Source organism: Nyctereutes procyonoides, unplaced genomic scaffold, assembly GCF_905146905.1.
Source record: "Nyctereutes procyonoides isolate TBG_1078 unplaced genomic scaffold, NYPRO_anot_genome, whole genome shotgun sequence".
In the NCBI taxonomy this organism is placed as follows: domain Eukaryota; kingdom Metazoa; phylum Chordata; class Mammalia; order Carnivora; family Canidae; genus Nyctereutes; species Nyctereutes procyonoides.
This window is the reverse complement of record NW_026575046.1, coordinates 44,945,052-44,963,653: the sequence shown is the minus strand read 5'-3', so window position 1 is coordinate 44,963,653 and position 18,602 is coordinate 44,945,052. Positions and strand designations below refer to the sequence as shown.

The window sequence follows — 18,602 nt, the reverse complement described above, 5'->3', positions numbered from 1 at the left end:
TCCCCCTGCCTGTGCTCACATACTCTCTCTCTGTCAGATAAAATCTTTTTTAAAAATAAAAGTGATGATTTTAATATGTAAGGAATTATTTTGGAAAGTTCATCTCTATTTTCAGATTGAATGACGACTCCAAGCATATAGGAATCGTTGAAAACATGAAGACTACCATGTGACTTAGGAAGTACATGGTCTTTCTGTTTAAGAAAAAAAAAATCCCTTGAGATGCCTAGGTGGTGAAGTTGGTTAAGCATCAGCCTTGGTTTCAGCTCAGGTGTGATCTCAGGGTGGTGGGATCAAACTCTACATTGGGCTCCTTGCTCAGCTGCAAGTCCACCTGAGATACTCTCTCCCTCTCCCTTTGTCTCTCCCTGCCCTCCCCTCTCTCTGAAATAAATAAACCTTTAAAAAAAAAGAAAAGAAAAGGAAAAATCCAGTAAGCAGGAATTAGATGGAAAAAAGTGTGAGAGGGTAACAAGGAAGATGATGAGTTTGGTATGGAAATACAGATTTGAGGTAGAGTTTAACTCCGAGGATAGAAGTACTGCAAGCAATTGGAAATAAGCCACTGAAGAGCAAAAGTAGTTGAAGTCTACACACATAAGTGAGTATCTACATGTTTCATTCAAAGTCCACTTATTCCAGAAGGGAAAGAAAAGAGTTCATACTGGATTCTATACACAGAGATTACGAATTTTGAAAGCAAGATGTTTCTTTTCCTGTAGACATGTTCCTCAATTAAGGGCACTGTATACTGAGCAAACACTGTTAAAGTTTCTGCATCTAAAACCTGTTGATCACTTCCTATTTTTAAAAAGATTTTTACATTATTTTTAAGTAACCTGTACACTCAACATGGGGCTCACTCACAACCCCAAGACCAAGAGTTGCACACTCTATGCACCCAGCCAGCCATACACCCCTGATCACTTCATATTCTAAAAGCTTTGTATATTTCTATTTTAAGATATTTTTATGCTTCTGGGATTTGAGGGTTGTTTTTGTTTTTGTTTTTTTGAGTTTTGCTTTGGCTTCTTTTCTAAAATAAACTTGGAAAACATGACTCATCTCTGGGACTGTACATCTTCTACATAAAAAATTGGTCTTTTTAATGTTGCTTTTCCCAGCTAATAAGCCCCTAAAGTACATTTGACTAGACGGTTAACATAAATAAACGCACATCTCCAGTCAGGGCTTTAAAAACTTAAACTTTTCAGTTTCTGGAAATAGAAATAAAAATTATGGAAACCATGATGGCATATTCTTTTGGAGTGAAGAGCCCAATTTGCTCATTTGCTTTGTTCTTGTTTTTAAGTACCCTATTTTAAGAGTTTAAATTTAAAAATCCTGATACCTTATGTTTTCAGATTTCCCAAAACATTTCTTCAGGTTTTCAGGATAACAGGCTAATACTTCAAAAAGTGATTTCAGCAAATTTGTAACTGCTATATTGGCTTTTATTTTTAGTTTAGGACTTTTTTTTTTTTAAGTCAGCTCCATGCCCAGCATGGAACCCAGTGTGGGGCTTGAACTCATGATCCTGAGATCAAGACCTGAGCTAAGATCAAGAGTTGGATGATTAACCAATTGAGCCACCACCCAGTGCACCTGGGACCTATTTTTTATAATTAGCTTAATGAAGGATAGTTGAAGTACAATAATATTTAATTGTATATTTAACTAAGTTTGATAAATTTATACACCCACATAACCACCACTGCCATCATTCCAAACAGTTCCCTTTGCTCCCCATCTTAGTCCTTTCCCATCCTCATCCCATGGCAACCACTGGTACATGCTTTCTGATACTAGATTTATTTTTTCTAGAGTTTTCAGATAAGTGTGCTCACTTTTTTTTTTCTTGACCTTTCTCAACCTACCTGGCCCAATGCTGGAAGGAGAGAGTCCTGACACTCTCCAATTGCATTGCTGGCACCAATCAACCCACCCTGGTATTCCCCTGTGGACCAGCCACACTCAATCCACCAATCCAGACAAATGTCCCTCCAAAGCAGTTCCTGCCCTGCTACAACCAATAGGCAGCCTCCATGAGACTAGCATCCTTCCAAAGCAACTCTTACCCTGGGGAGGAGGGGAGGCAACCCTGCCCACCAGCATGTACATAACAGTTGCTGCCAGACCCCTCAGCCAGCAGTTTTGGGGGCCAGGACCACCTACAAGCAGCCCCACAGCAGTTACCTCCCAGTCATAACAGCAGCATGCACAAAGTCCTCAAACGGGACACTCCAGGAGCATCTGGTTCTGGTGACCAGAGGGAACTGTGCTTCTGGGCCCCATAAGCCACACTAGACCACTACCTTAAAGACCAAGAGAAAAAGTTGATCTACGAATACACAGAAAACCAGAGAATCAGACAAAATAAGGAGACAGAGGAATATGTTCCAAGGGAAATAAGACAAAACCTCATTAAAAAGAACTAAACAATGAAGATACAATCTACCTGATAAGGAATTCAAAGAGACAGTCATAAAGATGGTCAATGAATTTGGAAGGGTAGCAAAACTCAGTGAGAACTTCAATAAAGAGAAAGTACAAAAACCAATCAAGCTGGAGAATACATACACTAGCAGGAATTAACAGCAGATTACAGGATGCAGAAGAATGGGATAGTAGAAATCATCCAAGCCAAACAGCAAGAGGAATTAAAAAAAAAAAAGGATGATAGGTTTAAGGATCTCCAGAAAAACATCAAATGTACCAATATACACGTTAGAGATTTCCCAGAAGGGAAAGAGAGAGAAAAGGTCAGTAAGAATATTTGAAGAAATAATAGCTGAAACCTTCTCTAACCTAGGGAAGGAAACAGACATCCACATTCAGGAAGCACAGAGAGCCCCCACAAGATGAACCCAAAGAGGGTTACCAAGACACAGTAACTAAAATATCAAAAATTAAACATAAAGAGGGATTTTTTTTTAAAAGATTTGTTTTAGGGATCCCTGGGTGGCTCAGCGTTTTAGCGACTCCCTTTGGCCCAGGGCACAATCCTGGAGTCACGGGATTGAGTCCCACGTCGGGCTCCCTGCATGGAGCCCGCTTCTCCCTCCTCCTGTGTCTCTGCCTCTCTCTCTCTCTCTCTCTCTCTCTCTCTCTCTCTCTCATAAATAAATAAATAAATAAATAAATAAATAAATAAATAAATAAATAAATCTTTGAAAAAAAAAAGATTTGTTTTAGAGAGATCAGGAGAGAGGGGGTGGGGAGGATCAGAGGAACAGGGACAAGCAGACCACACTGAACGTGGAACCTGATGCAAGGCTCAATCTCATGACCCCAAGATCATGACCAGAGCCAAGATCAAAAGTCAGATGCTTAACCAACTGAGCCACCCAAGTGCCCCAAAGAGAGAATCTTAAAACAGTGACAGAAAAGAAACCAGTGATGTACAAGGGAATACCTGTAAGACTATCAACTGAGTTTTCAAAAGGAATTTTCAGACCAAAAGAGAATTGCATAATGTATTTCAAGTGCTGAAATGAAAAAACCTACAATGAAGAATACTCTACTTAGCTAGTAAGGCTCTCATACAGAATTGAAGGAGAGAATTAAAAAATAAAAATAAAAATAAAAGAATTGAAGGAGAGAGAAAAAATTTCAGAGACAAAGGAAAGTTAAAGGAGTTCATCACCACTAAACCAGATGTATACAAAATATTAAAAGGACTTAAGTGGAAAATAAAAGGCCATAAGTAGAAGGAAATTATGAAAGAAAAAATTGATAGGTAAAAGCAAACATATAGTAAAGGTAATAGATGAATCATTATCAAGCTAATAGGAGATTTAAAAGTAGTAAATTCAACTATATCTACAATAATTAGGGAACACTCAATAAGATGATGTGAAATACATAAATCTTGTGGGAGAGGGCAGAGAAAAATTGCAGTGCTTTTAGAATGTGTTTAAAGTTGGGAATCCCTGGGTGACTCAGCAGTTTTGGTGCCTGCCTTTGGCCCAGGGTGTGATCCTGGAGTCCCGGGATCGAGTCCCACGTCGGGCTCCCTGTGTGGAGCCTCCTTCTCTTTCTGCCTGTGTCTCTGCCTCTCTCTCCCCTCTGTGTCTTTCATGAATAAATAAATAAAACCTTAAAAAAGAGAGAGAGAATGTGTTCAAAGTTAAATGACCATCAACTTAAAATAGACTGCTATACACATCGGGTGTTATATATGAACCTCATGGTAACCACAGTCAAAAATCTAAAACAGATGCATAAAAATAAAAAGAAATCCAGGCATAACACTAGAGAAAGTCAACCAATCACAAGGGAAGAGAGCAAAAGGAGAAAGGAAAAGAGAATTACAAAAACAGCCAGAAACCAATTAACAAAATGATAACAAATACCTATCAATACTTACTTTAAGCTGTCTCCTCCAGCCATCCAAGATGCTGAAAGGAAAGAAGGCTAAAGAAAGAAAATGGCCTCAGCCCCTGCTGTTGTGAAGAAGCAGGAGGCCAAGAAGGTAATCAATCCTCTGTTTAAGAAAAGGCCCAAGAATTCTGGCATCAGATAGGACATCCAACCCAAAAGACCTCACCCACTTTGTCAAATGGCTCTACTACAACCGGCTGCAGTGGCAAAGGGCTATTCTCTATAAACATCTAAAAATACCTCCTGCTCACCATGAGCAGGTAGGATTTACTCCAGTGTTGCAAAATTGTTCAATATCCACAAAGCAATCATAATATGCCACATTAACAAAATAGGGTTTCCATAGAATAGTTGTTCTTACATTCGCCTAACCACATTAACAAAACGGAAGGAGAAAATCAAATAGTCATCTCAATAGGTACAAAAAGCATTTGACAAAATTCAACTTCCATTCATGATAAAAACTCTGAATAAAGTGGGTATGGAAGGAATATACTTCAACATAATAAAGGCCGTATATGACAAGCCTGCAGATTATATCATATTCAATGACGAAAAACTGAAATCTTTTCCTCTAAGAGCAGGAACAAGTAAAGGATGCACACTAGCACCACTTTTATTCAACATAGTACTGGAAATCCTGACCACAGCAATCAGACAACTAAAAGAAATAAAAGGCATCCAAATTGGTAACAAAGAAATAAAAATTTCCCTCTTTGTAGATGACATGATATTCTAACAGAGAACCCCAAAGACTCTACTAAAAAACTGCTAGAAATAATAAATGAATTCAGTAAAGTCACAGCATACAAAATCAATGTACAGAAATCTGTTGCATTTTTTTAATCTGTTGCATTTCTATACACCAACAATGGAGCACAGAAGAAGAAATTAAGAAAACAATCCCAACTACAACTGCACCCCAAATAAGGTACCTAGGAAAAAACCTAACTGAAGAAGTGAAAGATCTGTATTTGAAAACTATAAAACACTGATGAAAGAAATTAGAAGACAACACAAAATAAATAGAAAGACATACCATGCTCATAGATTGGAAGAACAAATATTCGTTAAAATACACTTCTGAAAATAATCTATACATTTGATGCAATACCGGTCAAAATACCACCAGCATTTTTCACAGAACTAGAACAATGCCAAAATTTGTATGAAGCCAAAAAGGCCCCAAATATGCAAAGCAATCTTGAAAAAGAAAGGCAAAGGTGGAGGCATTACAATTCCAGACTTCAAGTTACATCACAAAGCTGTAATAATCAAAACAGTTCGGTACTGGCACAAGAATATAGATCAATGGAATAGAATAAAAAATCCAGAAATAAACCCCCAATTATATGGTCAATCAATCTTTGACAATGCAAGAAAGAATATACAATGGGAAAAAGAATGTATCTTCAACAAATGGTGTTGGGAAATCTGGACAGCAACATGCGAAACTGAACCACTTTCTTACACCATACACAAAAATAAATTCAAAATGGATTAAAGACCTAACTGTGAGACCTGAAACCATAAAAATCCTAGAAAAGAACATAGGTAGTAACATCTTTGACATCAGCCCATGGCAAAATCTTTCTAGGTATGTCTCCTAAGACAAGGGAAACAAAAGAAAAATGAATTATTGGGACTACATCAAAATAAAAAGCTTCTGCAGAATGAAGGAAATAATCAACAAAACTAAAAGGCAGCCTGCTGAGGGACACCTAGATGGCTCAGTTGGTTGAGCCTCCAGCTCTTGATGCTGGCTTAGTCATGATCTTGGGGTTTGGGGATCAGCCCTATACCAGGCTCCATGCTCAGCAGGGAATCTGTTTCTTTCACACTCTCTCCCCCTCTCCCTCTGCCCCTCCTCCCTCCTCTCTCTCTTTCTCTAAAAAAAAAAAAATATATATATATATATATATATATATATGTATACAATTTTTTTTTATATTTTTATTTATTCATGAGAGACACAGAGGAAGAGAGAGAGGCAGAGACACAGGCAGAGGGAGAAGCAGACCCCATTCAGGGAGTCCTATGTGTGACTAGATCCCGGGTCTCCAGGATCATGCCCCAGGCTGCAGGCGGCACTAAACCACTGCGCCACCGGGGCTACCCTATTATTATTATTTTTTAAAGGCAACCTAATGAATTGGAGAAGATATTTGCAAATGACGTAGGTGATAAAGGGTTAATATCCAAAATATATAAAGAACTTACACAATTCAACACCAAAAACCAAATAATCCAATTTAAAAATGGGCAGAAGACATGAATAGACATTTCTCCAAAGACAGAGATGACCCGCAGACACATGAAAAGATGCCCAACATCTCTCATCATCAGGGAGATGCAAATCAATACTACAATGAGATATCACCTCACACCTGTCAGAATGGCTAAAATCAACAACAAAAGAAATGGGTATGCGTGAGGATGTAGAGAAAAAGGAACCCTATGCTATACATCTGAAGCTAATATAGTATTGTATATCAACTATACTTCAATTTTGAGATAAATAGGTACAATTTAAAAAGATTAGGCAAGCATAAACAGAAAGCTTATATAATTATATTAAGGCAAGAAAAATGTGAAGACAAAGGCCATCAGTAGGAATAGGGCCATTACATGATCATAAAAAGTTCAGTTAAACGGACGACCTAACAATTTAAAATATATGTGTGAGTAATAAAATATTCACAAAATAAAGCTAAAATTGATGAAATGCTAAGTCATTTTGAAACTGCCATCACACTGGGATATTTCAACACCTTGGCAAAACATAGGTTTGAACACTGCAGTCAAGCTCTACCTCAAGGTCATACATTGAATTATCAACCAACAGTAGGAGGATCCACATTCTTCTCAAGCACACTAAGAACATTTACAAAAATTGATCATGTACAAGACCACAGAATCTCAATAAACTTCAAAAAACAAGACCACAGGGGATCCCTGGGTGGCTCAGTGGTTTAGTGCCTGCCTTCGGCCCAGGGTGTGGTCCTGGAGACCCGGGATCGAGTCCCACATCAGTCTCCCTGCATGGAGCCTGCTTCTTCCTCTGCCTGTGTCTCTGCCTCTCTCTCTCTCTCTCTCTGTCTCTCCTGAATAAATAAAATCTTTAAAAACAAAAACAAAACAAAACAAAAAAACCACATTCTCTGAGCACATCACAATTAAATTACATGATAATAACAAGAAGACAAAAGTTATTTGCTGATGGCTTAAAGTGTAGAGTAGTGGTTAAAAGCAAATATTCTGGGGCATGGATTTAAATCCTGCTCTGACTTATGAGGCACATGATATTAGCCAAATTTTTTGACTCCATGTGTCTCACTACAGGCAGGATGAGGTTAATAATTGTATCTTCTTGTTGTCATCATTAATGTCTTTCAGCAGAAAATTTCAGCATTCCACCTTTCAGATACATAGTAAGTAGGATTGTACTTCCTAGCAACCTTATGTTTGGGTAGATTCATATGACTAGTTCTGGCCAACTAGTGAGTGAATTGTGATTGGAGATGATGTGCCCTACTTCTCAGCTAGATCACTTAATCACCTGTTTGAGACCTTCCAGAGCCATATTTTCCCTCTGTTATAACAACCAGCAGTATTTAAGATAGAGATCAAGCTATGACAGAGCAGGCGCTAAGTGACTAAAATTAGCAGTGGCCCTATCTCCTCACTCACCCACCAGATAATGAAGGTGCTACAGTCAGTATGAGGGAGAAAATAAATTGTTCATTTAGGCACAGAGCGTGGTTACCACAGCTGATATACTTATCACCTGATATAATCCACTTATATACCTATCCCAACTGATACAGAAGTTGGATCAGAAGTGGAATGCCACTAAATACCAAAAACCTAAAATATGTGGCGTTGGACTAGGGGCCAGCAGCTGTGCCAGGATAAAAGGATGGTTATTCATGTTATGAAGAAGTGAAGCTTTAGTCACCTGATAACTTGGAGGGTAGGTAATGTGCCAGTTAACTTGGGACCTTAGGAGAAGTTGAAAAAAAGAGTGTTAGTAATATATATTGGCAGCTTTGTTTCCATTTGATCATATGCTCCAAGAAACAGGTGGGTTCAGAAAAGAATTGGACAAGGAATTCAGCCAGGAAATAACTATAATGGGCCGTGATATCTTAGCCTGGTAAGGAAGGAGGGGAGAACTTGGGGACAGGAAGCAGGGAGTTGAAGGAGGGGTAAAAAATGATGGATCAGAGTGTTGGGGGCCCTCATGGGGTTGAATGATTGATTTACCATTCCTAAGGGTATGGTAAGTGAGGTGGACAAATAAGTGGGAAGGAGGGAGGTTTGCGTGAGAGAAAATTAGACTCACAGGAGGAGATGAGGAAGACATGGTTCTGTCCATAAAAATAACTCTTGGTTTCTTCCTCAGCTCTTCTTGTCCAGCGTTTCTGGAAGCCATTCTTTGTGGCAGAGATAGAACACTCCACCACATACATACAACATATAACTAGAATTTTTTTTTTAATCCACAAACAACCAACTTTAATAAGATGTAAATTCCTTAACCAAATGAAATGCAGTACAACAGGAATAGGGAAGCGAGGCACTTATTCTAGCCTAAGCAGAGAAGGGATGGATCGACAAAAGAGGAGACAGGGAAAACTATCTACAGGACATGTCTGAGCTAAGTCTTAAAGTATGAGGAAAGAGTAAGTCCAATAGGTGATGTGGAGAAGAAAGTAGACTGTAGGAAGTAGTAATCATGAGCAAGGCCTGTAAGTTTGAAACACAAGATGATACAAGCAACTCAGAATTGCTAAAACATAATGTTCAGAGTGATATGAAACAAGATCAAAGTAGTCAAAAGTTGGCCTTTGGAGGGCTTTGACGGCCAGCCTGTTTTAGTCCTTCAGGCTACTGTAACAAAATGATACAGACGGGGTAGTTTACAGATAACCGAATCCTGTTTGTCCCAGTGCAGGAGTCGGGAAGTCTGAGATCAGGGTGTCCACATGGTTGGGTTCTGGTAAAGGTCCTCTTCCAGCTTGCAGAATGGCAGCTTCTTGCTGTGCCCTCACATGGCAGACGGGGAAGAGATCTTTTGGGCATTTCTTTTATAAGGCACTAATGCCATTCGACAGGGCTCTGCCCTCATGACCTAATCACTTCCTAAGTTGGTTCTGTGCCCCAACTCCACCAAGCGAAAACAGGGGTTGTTTTCCATAACACCACTAATTCTCCAACACCAGCTGGCTGTCCTACGATTCCACTCAATTCTGACATTCTTTATCTGGAGAGAGCCTCAGATCCCACAGGCAGAGGGCTCAGTAACACAAGATACCCGCCCTCCCAACTTCAGATGACAACAAGAAGTTTGGGTTGTTACCTGTGCTTCTGACTGGCTATAAATCAGAGGATCCCCAGAATTTCTAGGTGATGTTTTCAAGGCACAAGACCTCCAGGCAGAGGCTTGGCTGGAAGCAGTAGGTGGAAAAGTATCTAATGGACAGATGGGAGGCTTGACGGCCACCAGGGAATAGAAATGGCAAGCATGAGAAGTACAAAGAAAAAGGCAAAGGCAATATTTTGGAAAGAAATCTATCATTGGGGGATCCCTGGGTGGCGCAGCGGTTTGGCGCCTGCCTTTGGCCCAGGGCGCGATCCTGGAGACCCGGGATCGAGTCCCACGTCGGGCTCCCGGTGCATGGAGCCTGCTTCTCCCTCTGCCTGTGTCTCTGCCTCTCTCTCTCTCTCTCTGTGATGACTATCATAAATAAATAAAAATTAAAAAAAAAGAAATCTATCATTGTTTTTGCTCATAAGACAGAAAAGTCCATTCACAACAATTTATGTATTGAGAACTCCTAGATCCTGGCTCCTGATCAACTAGGAGTGTGCAGTCTCTCACGTCTGATCAGAGGTGATCACAAAGGCTTCACGCAGCAGACATGGGGTGGGGTTGGGGGCAGGTGCCTCCCCGTGCCAGACTGGGTGCACAGCCTGCACACTGCACTCTCTGAAGGCCTCGCCCGCCGCCCCCTCCCAGGTAAATTTACATTTCTACCCGACAAGGTAGACCTCTGTTTCCAGGTCTCCTTATCTGAGGCCTTAGAGTCTTCCTCAGGCTTCTCTGCCACCTGCAGGAGGTACCAGGGAAAATGAGGACGCTTTTTCTCTCTCTGACTCAGAACTCAAAACTTCACTCCTCACCTTTCCCCTCATCCCTCCCATCGCCCACCTCAAGGTCCACAAAATTGCTGAAGCCTTTTGTTCCAGGTGCTGGAAACAGCAAGATGACCCCCAGCCCCCACCCCCACGGACCTCTCAGTCCCCTGACCTCAGACAGGGCCATTCCACGGAGGGAAGTGAAACAGGGGGAGTCGGCACGTTCTCTAGTTTTAGCCTCTTGCTTATTCCATGACAGTAATTAAAGACTTCACTTGGACACCTGAGCTCAGCTCTCTCCCAGCTCAGTTGGATTCTTGACAGTATGATCTGCATGCAGCTCTCAGGGGCCAAATGGACAGGAACATTAATAACTTTGTTTTCAGGCACAGACTTCAACCCTCCTCCTCTTTGGAATCTTGGGTAGTATCCTGGGCTGTCAGAGGCCCCGAGTACCAGCAGGCACCAAAGAAAAGCTCAGCTATTGTGTTCCAGTTATTCAAAATACTGCACTAAATCAATTATAAGAGTGGTATGGAAGTGGGGCGACAGGGTGGCTCAGTCAGTTGGGCATCTGCCTTCAGCTCAGGTTGTGATCTTGGGGTCCTGGGATTGAGCCCCGCATCGGGCTCTCTGTTCAGTGGGGAGTCTGCTTCTCCCTGTCCCTTTCCTTCTGTGCTCTTTTGCTCTATCTCAAATAATAAAATAAAAAATATTAAAAAAAAAGAATGGTATGGAAGTTTAAATAGTAGGTGTCAGTCCTGGATGCACAATAGAATCACCTGCAGGACTGACAAACATGGAGACCCAGTGTTTCCGTAGAGCACCTGATTTTAATTTCCCTAACTTAAAGAAGCAACACAATCCTGCTTTCCCACTTTTTTTTTTTAGGATTTTATTTGTTTATTTGAGAGAGAGCACGAGCAAGGAGGGGGACAGAGAGAGAAGTAGACTCCCCTCTGAGCAGGGAGCCCAACATGGGGCTCCATCCCAGGACCCTGGGATCATGACCTGAGCCGAAGGCAGATGCTCAATCACTGAGCCACCCAGGTGCTCTCTCTCTCTCTCTCTCTGTTTATTTGAGAGAGAGAGAGTGGAGGAAGGGGAAGAGGGAAAGAATCTTCAAGCAGACTCCCCAACAAGCATGGAGCCCCAGGCAGGACTCCATTTCACAGCCCACCCATGAAATCGTGACCTGAACTGAAACCAAGAGTCAGATGCTCAACTGACTGAGCCACCCAGGCGCCCTGCTCTCCCATGTTCTAAATAAACCATGTTAGAGGATTCATATCACTTTGCTGAGGCTTAGTTTCCTTACCTTTCATATGGGGGTGATAATACTTGCCTCTCAAAGGGTGGTTAGTTCAATAATGTGTCTGGAAGCATAGTAAATGTGCATAGCAAGTGCTAGCCCAACCACAAGCTAAATCAAGAGCTTTCAGAAGAGGGATTTCCTGTGAGCCCAAAGGCCTGGAAGACTACTTGGAAGAGTTGGATTTGCCTCCTTAAGAAGGAGTGTTGACATGTGGGTGGGTGGAGAGGCAAAGGGGCCAGTCTAAGACATCAGCAACCAGGGCTCCTGCTCCAGGCTCTGTACTTTACAGGGCTTTGCTCTGGCTTGTGTCTCTTCTCTCTGCACCTTGCCCCCTAGGGCAAAGGTGTCCAAAGGCAATAAGTGCCATGCATCCCAGGAGGCCATGTCCCCATCTTCTAGAACATGCATCAAGCACCAGAACCCAGCCTGAGCAGCCTGGGCCTACTTCTATTGTTTTTCCCTGGTCCAGTCCTCCTGAGAGCGGACCACACTTCCAGTTTGTAACTCTAGCCTCATGGGGTGCCTTAAAGGAGGCTGTTTATTGAAGGGCATGGGGACAGATCTTGGACTTGAAGGCTAGGAAGCTACAGACATATGTATGAGGCCTTTCAGGGTGTGGGGTAGGCCAGGGGTAGAAAGAGGAAGGGACAGGCCACAGGCCAGGGGCTTTCATGTGTTCTCTTGCTCCAGACCATACAGATGTTAAAAGTAGCTTCAATACCAGTGTCCATTTTACAGGGTTTCATTTCAGTATTTTTCTGGTATGTTTGTTCTTATTATTAAATTTAAAATAACATTTTGGGGCACCTGGGTGGCTCAGTTAACTGTCTCCCTTTGGCTCCTGGGATCCAGCCCCACATTTGGCTCCCTGCTCAACGGAGAGCCTGCTTCTCCCTCTCCCTCTGTTGCCCCCCCTCCTTGCGTTCTCTCTCTCTCTCTCTCTCAATAAATAAAATCTTTTTAAAAAGAAATAAATTTAAAATATCTTTCAAAACCAAATAATGCTTAGCTCTCTGCCTGAGACCTCATAGGTACTTGAAAAATATGAGTGAAGCAGAATCCAAACATACGCACTGCAGCTCAGATGTGCATCTTGCTGCGTAGCAGGATTGCAGCTAGGAAGGAGACTGCCAATTTAAAGGAAGTTGGTTTCTTCCAGTTTTGGATGAAGGTCCAGTCTCTCAGGTCTTTTCCCTCCCTAGCCTTCCTCCCTTCATCTCAGAAGACATCTGGGCAGGAGGAGGCTGACAGACATTATGGTGATGATGAGATTTGGTGAGACTGGATCTGCGTGTTCTCCGCACCCCCAGCTTCTGCTGACTTGCTTTGGCGTGGAGTTCATCACTCCTATCTCTGAGTCTCTTCCATCCCTGCACCTGCTGCAGAGGTGACTGCCGCTGGCCATGTGCTGACACTCAGGCCAGGCTCCAGTGTGGCTTTTGCTGGGCTGCTGATTCTCTGAAAATCAGTAGCAATTTCCATCCACCTTTCAGCTTGAACATCAGGCCCCTCTGAAAGCTCTGCTAAGTTCTCTCCAGGTCTTTACGCTAATTCTTAATTCTCAGCTACCTTGTCATCTTATATTGACAAGAGAGGAAAGGTAGGAGAGACAACACGCAGACCTCGGTCCAGTTATTTTCACGGTGCATGTTGGTTTCCTCAGTCAATTCTCACAAGCCAGTAAGACAGGCGTTTTAGCCGAAGGTTCCTGTCCCACCCTTGTGTTATGGGCTGAACAGTGTTGCCCCAAAGGCAAGTGTTAAAGAGCTAACCCTCGGTGTGACTTCACTTAGAGATGGGGCCTTTAAGAGGTAATTAAGGTTAAATGAGGTCATAAAGGTGAGGCCGTAATTTCATAGGACTGGTGTCCTTGTAAGAAGAGAAAGAGCTACCAAAGGTAGCTCTCCTTCTGCCCTCCCCACCTCCCACACCAAACACACAGAGAAAAGGCCATTAGCAAGCAAAGGAGAGGAGCTTCACCAGAAACCAATCTTGCTGGCACCTTGACCTTGGACTGTCTGCCAGCCACCGGAACTGTGAGAAAATATCTACTGCTTAAGCAACCCAGACTGTACTTTGTGACGAAGGCCTAAACGATCTAAGACCCCTAGAGATCACAACTGAATACCTTCTAGGAACCCAAGCATGCTTGGCTCTGAGCGTCCTGGGTGCCCAGTGTCACTGCAGCTGACTTCCTGGACCTCGCTACCCAACTGGAGTTCCAGTCCCATATTTTTACCTGCCTTTAATTCTCCAAACCAAGTTCCAGCTTCCTTCCTTTATTCCCTTAGCTCTTAGTCCCATATTTCTCTTGATACTTAACAGTGTTCTTCCATTGGCCCGGAAACCCATCTGCAACTCAGAGACGTTCTTTAAGGAGGTTATTTGTGTCCCATTTCTCCTCTGATATTCCCACTCCAAGCAGCTTCAGACATGGACTATAAATTGTCTCTGTGTGTGTATGGGAGGGCTCATGGCAAGGAAAGAGGCTGAGTTTTCCCTGTAAGGAAGAACCAAGTGCTCCTTTTTGAGGCTGAGCTGACTCTGACTGGATCCTGTCACATCATGGAAGTTTCCTGGGAGTCCATCCCCAGCTCGGGGATTCATCCCGGCATCAAGTTAATAAGCCTAGGATTAATAACCCTAAGAAAGGGTTTTGGAGTCAGATTCCTATGGGTCTGATTTCTGGCTGCAAGCCCTACTAGAGAATCTTAAGCAAGTCATGTCACCTCTCTGAACCGCAGTTTTCTCATCTGTTAAAGGGAAATAATGATCCTTGCTTTGTAGAGTTGTAATGAAGAGTTCACATTCTTTTTTGAAATGATTGGTTTGGGTTTTTGTAGGCATTTATTCCATTCCCCCTATTCTCCGAGTCCAACTGGCCAACAAATCTGAACGGTAGTTCACACCCTGCAGTATAGCATTGGTGTGCATGTGGTGGGGGAGGAGGGGAGGAGTGGAGGGATGGATGCCTTTTAAAAAATCTGACTTATCCCATTTTGTTCAGGAAATATCCTCTCAGAAAATGCAGACTAACTGCAATCTCTGCCCCCAGCACATCTTTAGGAAGGCAGAACCATTCTCCAAAGAATGCATTAGTGAGCAATCATTCCCAGACTCACTATCAATGACCTCGGCAATGTTTTTTTTGTTTTGTTTTGTTTTGAATGTATGAGTGAATGAATAAATAAAATCTCTTTTTAAAGGTCTGGTTTGGGAACATTTCCAGCTTCCCTGGGACTGTTTACTCTCCCAGTCCCTTTGGGCTGGTTTAGAGAGCCAGAATTGAACGCAATGAGCCCAGCAACTCAAGGTCTGCAGGAAATGCCCTTCAGAAACAGATACTTTCTGAAGTCATTTTTCTGGCTGTTTCTCAGACAAGACACTTGGTGATACCATTTCGGGTATGTCACGCCTTGCCATGGGAACACTTTGCAAAGCAGACCCACATCGTACCCCCTTGCCTGGTTGTGTTATTTTGTTGTTGTTGTTTTTAATTTATGATAGTCACACAGAGAGAGAGAGGCAGAGACATAGGCAGAGGGAGAAGCAGGCTCCATGCACCGGGAGCCCGATGTGGGATTCGATCCCGGGTCTCCAAGATCGCGCCCTGGGCCAAAGGCAGGCGCCAAACCGCTGCGCCACCCAGGGATCCCCTGGTTGTGTTATTTTGAAGTCAAAGGACAGCACAGAGAGGTGGAAGAAAGAACGCAGGGTAACTACAGAACTCTGTTCTTTGTGTGTCTACATGTGGGGACCTGCAGCCTGTCCAGTGTGGGCCATGTAGGTGAGAGGTATGATCCCACTGGTATAGAGGAAATAGCAGTAGATTTAGAGCCCAAAAGATTGGGATTTAAATTCAATCTCCTAACTGGCTATGCAAAGTTGGGCAACCAGTTCACCTTCAGAAGCCCTTGCTGCTTTACAACAAAAGGGAAATGGTTAACAAAGCCATCCCAGCGGGGGGGGGGGGGGGGTGGTGGTGATGAGTAAGTATTAGAGAAGGCAAAAGGGCTTAGTTGAAGAGTAAAGTACTAAACACACACAGTGTACTAGAACTCTGGCTTAGAGTCAGACAGATTGGATGCGTTACACTATACCATCATCCATCAATCTCCAGCGCCATTCCCTGGAGTCCAGCTTGGTCATGCGACTTAGCCAACGTAAACCGAAACGGTCCTTGGGTCCCAAGGCGGACTTTACAGGCCCATCAGCAGTTCCCCAGCTCTTTCCCCCCTCCCCCTTGCCCCCGTGATGAGAAAGCGCGCGTGAGGAGGAGCCCGGGGACATCAGGGTCCTAAGTGATTAGAGTAAAGCACGACTCTCAGGCTGTTCCTTGATGGGTCCCTATCACCAGCTCTTACTTCAGCGGCTGAGGGATCTGAAGATACGGAGATTCAGGGACCGATGGTTATTGCGGTAAAACCGTCTGGCCTCACTGATACACCTGGGTACTGTTTCTTCGTGCCATTTAATGGGCAAAAGAAAACCAACACATAAAAAGCAAACGAACAGGCACACAGCCGCATGCACGGGTCTACCGAACGCAGCACGGTCCGGCGGTCCGGCAGGGAGCGCAGGCGCAGCCCGCGCTGGGGGCTACTTGGCGCCGCTCCGGGGAACCGGCCGGTAGACGCCGACCACCACGGCGTGGTCCCTCTCGTACGGCTCCAGGGTCAGCTGCTCCTGGGGCTTGAGGTTCTCCTGCTGCAGCTTCCTCACCTCGGAAGCAAACACCGCCTCGGCGGACGCCGTCGAGTCGATGCAGTTGGCCTTGATGGAGATGAGGAAGTGGCCCCCGTTGCGCAGGAAGGTGTGGGCGTTCAAAGCCACTATGCGGGACTGGTCGGGCTGGGCCACGTCGGCAAAGATCACGTCCACCATCCCGATAAGCATGCGGTACTTGAGGGGGTGCCGGGCGTCCTCGAGGACCGGGATGATGTTGGTTCGCTTCTTGGCCACGTTGACCAGGTCGCGGCCAGCCCGGTGGGAGAACTCGACCGCGTAGACCAGGCCGTCCGGGCCGATGATGTCGGAGACGTGGGAGACCGTGGTCCCCGAGGCGGCGCCCAGGTACAGCACCTTGGACTTGGGCTTGATGTGGATCTGGTCGACCCCGCCCAGGATGGCGGCCGCCAGCTTGGAGCGGAAGGGGTTCCAGGCGCGGTACTCCTGCTTGACGCCGCCCTCGGTCACCGTGAGCCGCCGCTCGCCGTACACCGACTGGCCCGGCACCATGTTCAGCGTCACCAGCGCGTCCTCCGCGCCGCGGTAGATGAACACGCCCTCGTGCCTGTGCGGCTCCACCGACACGCCCGCGGCGCCCTTCCTGCGGCGGCTCTTGCTCCTCGCCGCGCCGCCGCGCCGCTGCCCGCCCCCGCCGCCCCCGCCCCCGCCGCGCCCACGGCCCCGGCCGCCCGAGTCACGCGGCCGCGCCCCGGAGCCGCCCTCGCCGCCCCGCCCCCCGCCCCAGCCGCCGCGGCCCCCCGCCCCCGCCCCCGCCCCCGCCCCAGCCCCGCGCGAGCTGCGCGCGGACTTCATGGCGCGCCCCGGGCACCCGGCACCCGGCACCCGGCACCCGGCACCCGGGCGGCAGCTGTCGCGGGCGGCGGTCCCGCGTGGGCCAGCGACCGGCGGCGGCGGCGGCGGAGCTGCTCGACCGCGGGCCCCCGCCCCGAGCCGCCCTGGGACGCGGCGGCCGGCGTGCTGACGTCACAGCCGCTGCCGCGACCCCGCGGCTCCCGGAACCCCCACCCCCACCCCGCCGGCGCGCGCGGCCGCCTCGCCTCGCCTCGCCCCCTCCCCTCCCCTCCCCTCCCCTCCCCTCCCCTCCCCTCCCCTCCCCTCCCCTCCCCTCCCCTCCCCTCCCCCCCTCCTCGTCGCCGCCGCCGCCGCACCCGCCCCGCGCGCCGAGAAGGAAGCGGCCGCGCTGCCGCAGGCGACGAACCGAGCCCCGCCGCCAGGGCTCGCTGCTGTGCGGCCTCAGGGAGCTTCCCTGACCCTGCGAAATCCCCGGGTTGCCGTGGGCAAGCTCGCTGAGTTGAGCCTCGACACCCCGTCTGTGCAACAGGACCCGCTTCAGGAGTTCGTCTTTAAGCGCTGCCTGCACACACTTGTCCCAGCCACGGCACAGGATCATTACTCGGGGGTTTTCTTCTTCTTTTTTTGTAATGTGTTTCTTTTGTTCTTTTTATGGAGGTAGAGTTTGCATGCAATAAAACGCACCCATTTTTGTTTGTTTTAAGCAAATGTATTGCCTCTTAGAGCTTTTGCCACTTGTGCAAGAGTGACTCTCGCACCCCCATACAGTGTTGATGAGGATGCAAGTTGGTGCGCATATTCTTTTTCTAAAGATTTATTTATTTATTCATGAGAGACACAGAGAGAAGCAGAGGCACAGGCAGAGGGAGAAGCAGGCTCCCTGCAGGGAGCCCGGCGTGGGACTCGATCCTCGGACTCCAGGATCAGGCCCTGGGCGGAAGGCGGGCACCAAACCACTGAGCCACCGAGGGATTCCCTGGTGCGCATATTCTGACAAGCCACTTGCGCCATATACCTATACTTTGACTTAGTCTGCTTTGAAAATGTTCTCCTAAAGGGATGATCCCAGCGATTACCAAAGATGGTAATTAGAACTTTTAGAGCGGGGTGGTGACGGCAGTAGTGACCATGATCATTGTTGTCAGGGAAGTGGCAGAGGTGAGACAAAGTAGACCGATCCAAGGGAAATATTTCAAAGATAGAAGTCACAGGGCTTTCTGAT

At 45.7% G+C, this 18,602-nt stretch overlaps 1 protein-coding gene across 1 annotated transcript; it reads right to left on the bottom strand.

Moving 5' to 3' along the window:
- Positions 1-15,802: 15,802 nt before the first annotated feature.
- Positions 15,803-17,320, bottom strand: FBLL1 (fibrillarin like 1; the record flags this gene model as incomplete). Its single annotated transcript, XM_055325447.1, has 1 exon — positions 15,803-17,320. A coding segment is annotated over one exon (882 nt), but the record flags the coding sequence as incomplete, so codon positions are not given.
- Positions 17,321-18,602: the final 1,282 nt, after the last annotated feature.